This window comes from Etheostoma spectabile, chromosome 12 (genome assembly GCF_008692095.1).
Source record: "Etheostoma spectabile isolate EspeVRDwgs_2016 chromosome 12, UIUC_Espe_1.0, whole genome shotgun sequence".
In the NCBI taxonomy this organism is placed as follows: domain Eukaryota; kingdom Metazoa; phylum Chordata; class Actinopteri; order Perciformes; family Percidae; genus Etheostoma; species Etheostoma spectabile.
The window spans coordinates 26,518,124-26,529,638 of NC_045744.1; the positions used below are offsets into that span (position 1 = coordinate 26,518,124).

Below are 11,515 nucleotides of genomic sequence, written 5' to 3' on the forward strand. Positions count from 1 at the left end.
GTGTGTGTGTGTGTGTATATATATATATATATATATATTGGCCTACAGGTGTGTGCAATCAATCATGCATGTGCGCATGGAAGGATTTCTTAACCAGCTTACCGGGCGCAGGCCCAGGGTCAGTAGGCCTCTGGCCCCTGTTTGAAGTGACAGTTCATGTTTCTTGTTGGAAAGTCAATCAATAAAGAGACACAAAACAACCACAAAGACATACTAAGCGATCACAAAGACATTAAAACAACTACTAAGAGGCACAAAACAACCGCAAAGAGATACAAATTGAATACAAAGCGAGGAGCCTTTTGTGGTGTTATTATGCCTCTTTCAGTCTGGGTGTTTTGCTCCTTTGTGGGAAGGGTCCTTCTACATGTCTGTGCCCAGGGGCCCATTGTCTCTTATTGCGTCCATGCATGTATGTGAATCCATGCTTGCTCGCGCTGTCTGTGTGTGCACGCCTAGAAGTGGAATATCATGAAACCTTCCACACATTTTATGAGCCGCTAGTGTAAACACTAAAGGACAGATGTCACTTGCTGGATTCTTCTACTGGAACTCTTTTCCAGAAATACTCCATGACTGTCCTTTGTGACAATCACTTACCTCCCTCCCTCTCTCCCCCCCCTCTCAGCGCAGGAACAAAAAGACATCTGAGCTATGTGGATGGGGAAGAGAAATCACAGCACTTTGTACAGCGGCCGCCGCGCTCCGGTTTCACAAAGTCTCTGACAGGCGGAGCGGCGCGCTGTTTTTACGCATAGCCTCCAGTCCTGCGAGGCATTGTAGACATTGTTTAGTAGCTGTGTCGTGGACTCCTGCGAAGACACCGGAGCGCCACAGTCTCTGACAACTGGATACCTGAGTCCAAAGTAAGAGAGTTTAAGAAAAACAGTGCCGCTTGCTTGGAGACGCGGACTGTAGCTGCGTAAAGGCGTGACGCGTGGACTTTTTTAGGACCTGTTATGCTAAAGAAATATATATATATATTTGACCGTCAGAGCTGCGTTTTCTTCAGGTTAAACTTCACAATTCAAATACACGCGTGAAAGAAGAAGGAAAGAAGACGTTTGTCCTAAATAAGGGGACCGCGCAGAGTCGCTCGTCTGGACGTTTTGACACTCTTATTGACGTTGACTTTACTTTAAAGTGACGCAGAAAATGTTGTGAGGAACATTTCCCGCGGTGTTATTTACCCATTAACTATACGAGCTGTTTGAAGGCAAGACTGAACAGGTTACTGGAGGTAAGGAGAGGGGAGTCACGCCTGAAAAACTGGCTTCATTTCATTAAACGATGGTTGGACGTGAGTCACTAGGGAGACGGCACGAGTAGCAAAAAGAGGACAGACATTTTAATTTACACTTCTGACTGTCTGTCCTGCTCTCTCGGTAACCGTGCAGGAGTGCTTTTGTCACCGCAAGCTTACTTCTCCCTAATTAGATTTTATATAAGCGTCACTCTGCATTCCCCAGTCAGTTGTAAAGTTTATTTTCCCTGGCCTTCCGTCTGCGAAATGTCAATCATAACAAGTCGTTTGGTCTCGTGTTCTTTCTTTAAATACACATTTCTTTAAAAACTGACAAGACGTCTGAGACCTGTTTCCTATACAGTTGGACGTGTTTTCATGATTTTTCTTAAAACAAGATAAGAAGTGACTGATGAAGAAAATGAGCCATGATTCATTTCACACAGAGTTCATAAAACACTTGGTTCAGGAAGTTTTTTTGTTGTTGAAATTGTGTTATAAAAAGTGAAAAAACGATCTCATCCAGTGGTGATATTTCACTCATACATTTAAGAGCCATTATAAAACTTAAGATAGACAATAGGACTTGATCTCGCAGTTTAAGAAGTCTGTATTCACCATCCGCCCTCTCTGTTCTTGTCCAGGGTGCTGAGACTCTGCGAGTAGCCGTGACAGGACACCGGCCACAGAGAGAGAAAGGGATTTTTGGCCCGCGTAAATAACTAAGAGGAGGAGGCGCCTCTCGCGTTGAAGCAGAACCGCTTTAGATGGATTTTTCATGTTTGCTTCAGCCTCAGTGGAGCCAGCCTGCTCTGAACTCTTACAAGCCGTGACAATAAGGTGTAGAACATGACACATCGCGGTGTATGGATAGCCCAAAACATGAGCTGCGCCCAGCGTGGAAGAAGCGGCTCCGCTGTCCTGTCCTGTGCGCGCTTGGAGCAGAATGCGCACAAGGCAGCTGGTAAGGCTCCATTCACATTCTGTAGAGTTGTCTACATAGGGATTTAAGACCATGCCATTTAGAGGAATCTTGTTGGGTCTCTTTGTGCGCAATGTTGCTGTGAAAGCCGACTCTTGTCTTTGTTTGCTGTGACAACACTGAAACCGCTGTTTGATGTCTGAATTCTTTTCACATCTGCGGCTTTTTGCTGAGCTCTAACCCTCCCTGCGCGCACTTGTTTTAGGGTCCTCGGACTCTGGGGCTCATTGGGAGCGTGTTTATTGGGAGCGATGGTGAGAGGAGGAGGGTTTGTTCTCTGTTTCATTAATGGGAAGTTTTATTATTTATGGACTGACGTGTTTACAAGGTGCCAAGAGTTGACTGATTTTTGAAAAAAATGTCAATCAAAATGACTGTGTGTGTGTGTGTGTGTGTGTGTATATGTATGTGTCTGTGTGTATGTGTGTTTTATTATGGATGAGGAGGAAACAGTGGCAGTCAGGAAGTCAGTGTGACCCTCTGTGGTGGGCTGCAAATCTAAATATCAAAGTGCTGGTCACACACACACACACACACACACACACACACACACACACACACACACAGCTGCATCCATTTCCCTCCTCTGCAGTACCTCTGAGGGGATAAGTCTTATAAGCTTCAGGTGTTTTGACGTGCTGGAAGTCAAGCCCATGTCTTTCCATTTTCAGAGGAATCTGTGGGGTTGTTTCAGCTCTGTGACCATGAACGCTCTCTGAACTCCAGATTTTTCTGGATCTTCAGTGCACTCACAGCTCCAGAAATTGGTTCTTTTCTTCCCAAATTGTGCAATTTGTCAGGATTTGTCCTCTCAAAGATGTAACAGAACATGCATGATACATCAGTGAACTTTCATTCTTCCTCTCTGACTCAGTGTCCCCCTGACTCACTGAGTCATGTCCATACAATGTCGCTCACGCACGCAGACGAGGCTCAGTCGGAGGACGGCAGGCCTCTGATGTTCAGAGTAGAATTTTGCTTTTTATCTTTTTTTCTCGTCTGTTCTTCACATCTCAAAGTGTGTGTGTGTGTGTGTGTGGGGGGGAGTTGGGTATCACCTGAGACATGTCACACATCCCCAGCAGGCGTCCCCCCCCCCCCCCCCCCCACTACATGCCTGTAAAATGGGTGAAAACTTGTTGTGAAACAACCTTGTTTTTCTTTACTCATGTCGTTCAAAATTGCCAGTTTGTTCCCAGGCTGCACATGAGAGCGTCGCCTCTGCTTCAGGCATCTCGCACACCCCCGTCACGCTGCCACAGCTTTCACTTCCTCCAGTCAAAGGTCGTGGGGTCAGCGGCCCTGCCGTGGGTCAGGCCGGCATGTTCCCTTCACCAGCAGCCTCCTGATGTGTGGTCTGGTTTGTTTTAACTGGCATGTGGCTTTACGAGCGCCAGCGTGCCGTTTGTTGCTGTTACGGCTTTAACTCTCCCCGGCTCTCATGCTGCTCTGTGTTGCCACTCCGACTCACAGAGAGCCAGTTGAATAGAGCCTCGTAAAGTAAACAACAAAATAAGTTATCGTTATTGCCACTCATTAAAGTAGAAGCATCCCTATAGATATGTGGCCATTGAAGCTGGAAACAGGCTGTTTGTCTTCCTCGCTCACTGATCTTTATTGCTCACTGAGCTTTCAGTTTCAAAGCCTAATACTTCAATGTATTTTATGAATTTCATCGAGACTGAGACATATGGAGCATAAAAAGCCTACATATATTTAGAAGATGCAACTCTGCAAGATAGCTTTCTCATTAAATTTGCCAAGTAAAACATGTTATCTAGCTCATCCTACAACCAAGGAAAATGAATCGGGACCAAAAGCAGAAAGCAACAAATTCAGTCACTTATGGAGCTCAATAAAATAACGAATAAATGATGAAGAACAATACTTCGAACCAAGTAGTGTTGTTTTGTTTCTGCTGTTGTTGTCTCCCTTTCAACAAACTCACTGCAATGCTTTGATTTCTTGATTTGAGACGGCGTCATCCTGCACATTTTCAAGATGAGACATTTGTCAGTCTAGTGTTGCTGGCCAGGACTTGTGATTAGTCATGAAGACAGCACTAAGGGTCAGAGTTGCTTTAATGTAGCTACAAACGCAGCAACTTCATGCACAAATAGCCTTTCTGTTTTATCAACACTTTATTACCAACATAAAAGGAAAAATAGGTTTAGGTGTAAAAAGAAATTTAAAAAAATAGAAAGAAATTCCCTCTACCTCCTTTATTTTCCCTTTCCACTTCACACTGTTTCTCTTAAATCTTACATGACAATGGGATGTTTGGACAACCAAAGAAACATTCAGTATATACACCAAACCTACACTATACATAAAGTTAGAAACACAGTAATACATGATTCCAAATTACTTGAATAATTACTATTAATAGGTTAGATTAAATGACTGAAGAAATTCATGTTTTGATAATAAATGCTGCGTTACTGAAACCGCACAGCCTAATAGCGTTTTTTCCACTGCGTTGTACTTGCTCGACTCGCCTCCACTTTACTCGCCTTTTTTGGTTTTCCATTACAAAAAAAAAAGTCCCTGGTACCTGCTAAGGTTCTTTTTTTTTAGTATCACCTCAGTCGAGGTTCCAAGCGAGCTGAGGCGATACCAAAAGGTGACGTGAAATCCTGCAGACTGCTGATTGGTCTGAAAGAATTGTCACTAATCACTGCATCATCAGTGGTATCCACAACGGGTGGGTGGGACCAAACCCGCCGTGTTGAAATAGTTTATCCAGTGTTTTTTTTTTTTTTTTGCTGCCTCCAGGTTTATTAGACACTAATTTGCCTTCTGGTTGTGGCAACACGCCGAGAATCAAAAACAACACACCTTCGACGTTCTGTGTGTGTGTCGCGTTAGGTCACGGCAGCTTCCTGCTATGACGCGCATGAGGCGGTACTAATCTATAATTAAAAAAGGAGGACGGGACACCACGGTTGAGTTGAGCCGAGGCAAGGAGAGGCGAGTCGAGCAGGTACCATTAATGGAAAAACGCCATAAGAATGCTAAGTGTTTGTTCACGGGCCAAGACCGAAGGCCCGGTACTCTCCTGCTGATTCGACTGTTCATCACTCTTTATTAAAGGAAGCACGAGCACAAAATGTGCATGCAGTGTCACAACATTCTGGGCTCTGTAGAAAGGCTTTCTCTATGGGCCCCTCCCCGCGTCCACAGCTGTTCATTCTAGCATCTTTTTGGGTCCTCCTCACATGGGGGCCCTTGGTACTCAGTCCCCTCCCCTCCCCCCAGTCCGACGCCCCTGCTCAGTGTACGTAAACTGTGGCTCAGTGTGTTCCTCCACTATGTGTGTGATGAGATTGTTAAAAGCTCTAAGTAATGTGCTGTCAACTGATGAAACTACAAGCTGCAAACATTTCACCGTCATTTCAATGTTTACCAAGTTGCCTTTTTACGTTTTTCCCTTCTGATTGCTGATGAATTCCTTTTACCTAAATCCCTATAATGCTTCTAGATGTTATCATGCACTGGTGTTGCACATTTCCAGGATCAGACAGACTCACAGCACTTCATAGATTGTTACATAATCGAAATCTGATTAGGTCTTGTAATATAACTTTAATTGTCCTTCAAAAAAAAAAGTACCCACTAGAGAACTTCCAAAAGTCTTGACACACATAGTTGGAAGGGACCTTAATGCAAAAGGTGAAAGGCACGGATTTGGTGCAATATCATAACTCTTAGCAATTAGCAAGCAGAGTGACAGACTTCAGTTGGGCAGGTCAACCGATCCAAGCGTTTTGCTCCTTCCATGTATCAACACTCAATGCGGTGAAGTATTCTCCAGTTAAAAACGAGAGTGCAGTCCTTTCAGATGAGTGGAAACCTGTCGTTAAAAGATGGACGTGTGTGTGTTGCACAGGGAGCCTGGTCCTCGGCTGTGTCTCAGCCTCTCTGTGTAACGTTACTCTAGTTGTTTTGTCCCAGCACTAAGGAGAGAGTGCAGCCAGAGAGATTGATTATGCAACCTGGAGTGCCACAGGGCAGCTTCAATCTGGAAGTGCTTAGAGTACGCAGTGAACCACAGTGATTCCTTCAGGGCAAATTGAAGGAGGCATGATCTGACAAAAAGGAATTTCAATTTGTTAGATGTATTCCTTCAGACAAATGCTTCCCAAGCTACTTATGTTTTCTAGGCCCTTGCGTTTGTAGCCGTGGACAATCTGGTGTAAGTACGCCGAGGGAAATTATTTCTGTCTCTGATCTTGAACTGTTTTGTTGTTGTTGAGCACTTTGGCTTCTTCAAGTTCAAATAGCTTAAATTATTTTTGAACAAAGCGCCAGTTAATACTTTCGGAGCCGCTGATGAAACGTAAAGCGGACTCCTGTCCTTATCGTGAAATCGGCCTCCTTAGAACAACTTTCTTTCTCAAAACGCAGAAGAATGTTAACTAGCCCAGTGCAGTGTTTGTGTCTGTGAGAGGGCTTTTTTTTTTTTCTTCTTCTTTTTTTTGATACAATAAGCTGTATTCTTCTGAAATTAGCAGGTCAGATTCATTAATCATAGCGGCTGAGGGCTGCTTTGAACTATCAGGCCAGGTCATTAAACCCAGTCTGTCTGGGGCACGAGCGGGCGACATGGAAACACTTTGGAGAGCGCTGGTTCACCCACAAGACACACTAATGATGACCTGTGTGTGTGTGTGTGTGTGTGTGTGTGTGTGTGTGTGTGTGTGTGTGTGTGCGTGCGTCACAAATGGACACGTTTCTGAGGGCTACTCTCGGCCACAGTGTGGGCTTAATTTGGAGAAATAACAACATGAGAAGGGAGCAGGAAAAGGTCGCGAGTTTGGGAGAGGGGATTTCAGTCGGTGATTGTGTATATCTGGTTTTGTGTGTGTGTGGGTGTGTGTGTGTGTACAAAGCCACTCTGTAGTGACAATATCCGTTTTACAAAGTGTGTTTGAGAGAAAATCTATTCCTCCTCATCTCTCTTTCCGTTCTTTCCCTCTGTCCTCGTTGCGGCCTTTAAAAGCGCCGCCGTCCTCACAAACACCGGAAAGTGAAATCCTACCCTGGGATCACCGCTCCAACACAGCTAAAATTTGTTCCCATTTAAGGTGAGGCTCACCCAAGCGCTCTCTGTGTGGCTCCCTTTTAAAACCAACTTAATCAGCAGGAATTTGGGTTATTAGGCCAGGACTGTTGGAACTGCCTTAGGGAGAAACAAAGTGAGACGAGAAGAGACGGTGAGGACACAGATGTGTCGCGTCATGAGGCTGTCTGTATCTCAGTCCTCGGGGGGGGGAGGGGGGGGGGGGGGGGGAGGCTGGTGCTGTTCCCGTCGATTTACCTGACACAAGACACTTAAAGTCTGTTTGCATTTTGGGTTTCTTTATGGCTAATTAGTCCTAACAAACTTTACCGGTGACCCTGCACGCCTAATCTTGTAGAGGCCGGTGTACATCGTGGAGGTTCCAGCTGGTGTGGAAACTCTCCAGCAGGTTCATAACTGTGGTTTAATAAAAACTCTTTATATTTGTGGTTTGGGCCATTATTCCTGTTGCTAATAATGGTATTGACCAATTTAATAGCTAAGAACTGGGAAAATTCCTTTGAAGCGCTCATGTTATGCTCATTTTTAGGTTCATAATTGTTTTTTGAGGTTGTGCCAGAAGAGGTTTATGTGGTTTAGTTTTCAAAAAACACCATATTTTTGTTGTACTGCACATTGCTGCAGCTCCTCTTTTCACCCTGTGTGTTGAGATTTCTGTTTTAGCTACAGAGTAAGGCATCTCACTTCTTTCCATCTTTTTTGGGATCTTACAATTGCCACGCTAAGACCCGCCCTTCAATAGCATTCACACACTATTGGCCAGGTGTCCATGCCTACATGTAGAGGTCCTATCCCCTGTCCAATCAGCTATCCTAACGTTAACCACTCGAGCGGTCAATGCCTGACCCCGACCAACTGAATGCTACTGAAGGGCGGGTCTTGGGGTGACCATAGTAGGATTTGTAAATTGGCGTGCATTACCTAGGAAAGGACTGCTAGCTATTCAGTTGCAGAGTATGAGGGCGTGCCCCGCTAGCAGCTAAGCGAGCATTATAACAGGTGTCACAAAGTGATGCACGTTTGTCTCTGAAGTGAAGGCTGGACTCCAATAGAGCTGTTTGGAGCAGTTTGTGAACAGTGTTTTCTGTTGGAGATGGTAAGTCCCTTGGGGGGGGGGAGGACTTTGGGCTTTTTACCTTTGTAAATCTATAACGTGCAGGCAGTGACACCGGTTTTAAAACTGCATTCATTTTAATTTTTTCCCGCCCACTTGTGGGTAGCAGAACAAACTGTAAACACAACAGCAACACATCCAACAGATGCGGAGCCACATTGGTATTTCATTTGGAGTCGTGATTGTGTCTCTCTCTCTTACCCTCCTTTTAGCCCCTGTTTTTTGTCTCCTGAAACTCTTTAGGGAACTAGCTGTCTCTTTATATGCCAAGTTAGTTGCTACCTTTGTCTGTCTAAAAACAAGGCTGATGGGAGCGTTGAGAGACCTAAAACCAAGACAAGCTTAAAGATGCTTCAATGCTCCATGAAGCTAAGGGAAACCACAGAGAATATTAATTAGAGCAGCTTAAAACCAAACCCTAAAGCAAGAGGAAATAAAGGCAAACAGTAAAATAACGTGCAACACAAACTATCCATTGAACACGCATCATAGTTTACAGACTTATTATGGTTTTCTGCTCACATAGTTTTCCTGTGCAATCATGAATTTTTAAGGGACATTTCAGGTGTGCACACTTTTGGTTTTACCTCCAGACAAAGTGGTTTAAATAATCTGGTTAAACTGTTGGTTTGCTGAAACCCTCCTGGTTATCTGACTGCTCATGTTTCTTGCCGCAAGGGACCTATATTTTAGCCAATTGGAAACCCGCAATTCCTCTGGTGAACGTATTTCAACAGCCATTGAAAACTAGAAGGGCACGTGGAGAGGGCAAACCCCCACCAAGGCCAAATGCCGTATCTATCATTGTTAACAAAAGTGAAAATGAATTTGTGTATTCGCCCTGTGATTCGGAGCTGCTCCATTATGTAGATTCTTCCTTGGACCATGCTATTCCAATAAGTTTCAGGAAAAGTTTTTTGTAATCCTGGTGAATGAGAGACAGGGTAATCCTCGCCCAGCTCGGTCTGGAAACCTGCACGTTTAATTCTCCTGCTTCAGTTCACAATTTTGCAGGAACCAATCACAAACTGGCTTAGCTACCTGTCGCGCTATTGGCGGGTTTAACACGATGACGGTAGAGAAGCGACCAAGCAGCTTCTCATTTACATTCAACATAGCGACCACCATATGCCACTGAAGCGCAGCGACCCGTTGATGCCGCTGTCGCTTCTACATCACCCGGACCGTTGGTCTGGTAAATAGTTTCAGTGACTGTGAGCTAGTTAGACTCATGAACTTTTAAGAATGATTGTCAGTTTTGTGAAATGGTATTGACGGATTGATAACAGCAGTCATGAGTTGACAGAGTCTCTACCAACAACCACAGCTAGTAATTGACAACTTTACCAGAGATGTAGTGAATAAGGCATAGAATAACAGAAATGTACAAAGACAAAGGGAATAGTTTGAGTTGTGTATGTGATACCAGCTAACTGAGAAACATCAGTGGAGGGTCTGACATATCTGAGCAGATGAATCAAGATATTATCATTGCAGGACACACAGCTCCAAATACCTGAAAATCCTTGTTATATACTGTATCAGTCTATTTCCTCTGCTGTGAGCTGCTTTACAGCTCTCTGGGGTTTGTCATTAGCAGCTTCACAGTGAGAATATGTTTCCTTTAGTAGAGCCAGGTGGCTTTGGCGGCTCAGATGATGACAGCAGCTCTTTCTCTGTCTCCGTCTGTCGTAATAATGCCATCAGAGTTGCAGCTCGAGGTTAACGTGCTGGTCACAGACGGCACTTTAATGCCCCGTGGAAACCTGCATTTTATCAAGCTTGTTGTGACCCGCTGGTCCCGGGCCTTTGATGACCAGCAGTAACTCTTCGCAGCACCTTTTGGCAACTTGACCCCCCATGTGCGGGGGAGTTAATCCAGAACTGTTACACTTCAAACTCACTATTCTCCATTAGACACGTTCCTCTGGAGCTCCTCTCTTTGGGGTAAAGAGAAGGCTGCAGGGTCAGTGGAGTAAATCAATGATCACTCAGGTTTATCATTAGGAAACCAATAAGTTTACCTCCAAACCGCTACTTTTAACAAAGTCCAGGTTGGACTGTTTTTCCCTGCAGGCAATGCTTGAAAAAGGTATTGTTCTCCATAATCGGCGGCTAGTTGTCCCTGCACAAGCAAAATAATCACTCTAATATTAAAGATGTGTCTTAAAGCACACCATTGGCATACTATCACATTATAAAGTTGATATGGTAAAAATACTCTTATTTTATATCATAATTAGTTGGAGTCGTGTGTCGTCCCACCTGATAAATGGAAGTGCAATATTTACTCTCCATTTCGCTCTGTTTTGGTCTTCATCATCTCATGAGGGAACTATTTCGGTCTTTAGCTGCTAAATACTCAAACTTTGTTAGTTAAAACAGCTGGGGCTGTACCATAGACAGTACATAAAGTACATCTTCACTCCTTTCCGCTGTTGAAGTGAAGCCAAAATATCCTGGATACTGACTCTGCCTTGTAATTTGGAGCCAGAATCTGCGCAGTATTGATTGGGTGCTGGAACTGCAGCATCACCTAGGTGAGTCCCGCTCATTACTCGCCCGACCAAGTGCAAGCCAAACACTTGAACATGAGTGTGATCAGAATAAAAATCTTTGGGAAAAAATGCATTTGATGTGTACTTTAATTTTTTAGTTTGGGCCATGTCCTAACTAACATGGAGGTGGCGGGATTTATGACCCATACTGCAGCCAGCCACCAGGTGCAGATCAAGATGTTTTTTTTGGCTTCACTTCAGCCTATGCATCAACCATGGATGTTTTGTACTTAAGACCTGGATACAATGTTCAGGGGGGAGCCCCGTTCATTCCATCCATAAGAGTTGCTCAGTGGCACATAAGGCATAAACAGTGGCAATACCACAAATGGCCACTGGACAAAATCCGCGGAAATGCTGAGGAATGTTCCTGTAGGGCTAGTCTATATCCACGGTGTTCCACTTCCGAGATTGCTCCGTTTCTGACGTTTCACTCATTTAGGCTGGATATACGTTACCTCTGGCTTCCTTTGTGTTGGCATTTTATACTCTGGTGGATTTTCTGAGGACTATGGTTACCTGGTCCTCAGATCTC

At 44.4% G+C, this 11,515-nt stretch overlaps 1 protein-coding gene across 2 annotated transcripts in view; it reads left to right on the top strand.

Annotated features, from left to right (window-relative positions):
• Nucleotides 1–685: 685 nt before the first annotated feature.
• LOC116698971 (artemin b) overlaps nt 686–11,515 on the top strand; it is a 22,767-nt gene continuing 11,937 nt past the window's right edge. Inside the window, exons 1-2 of one of the 2 annotated variants that reach the window (XM_032531308.1) lie at nt 686–866; nt 1,888–2,207. In XM_032531308.1, coding sequence (XP_032387199.1) covers nt 2,093–2,207 — 115 coding nt within the window. In that variant the 5' untranslated portion in view covers nt 686–866; nt 1,888–2,092. The remainder of the gene's footprint in view (nt 867–1,887; nt 2,208–11,515) is intronic. The other variant, XM_032531309.1, reaches the window with a different exon arrangement.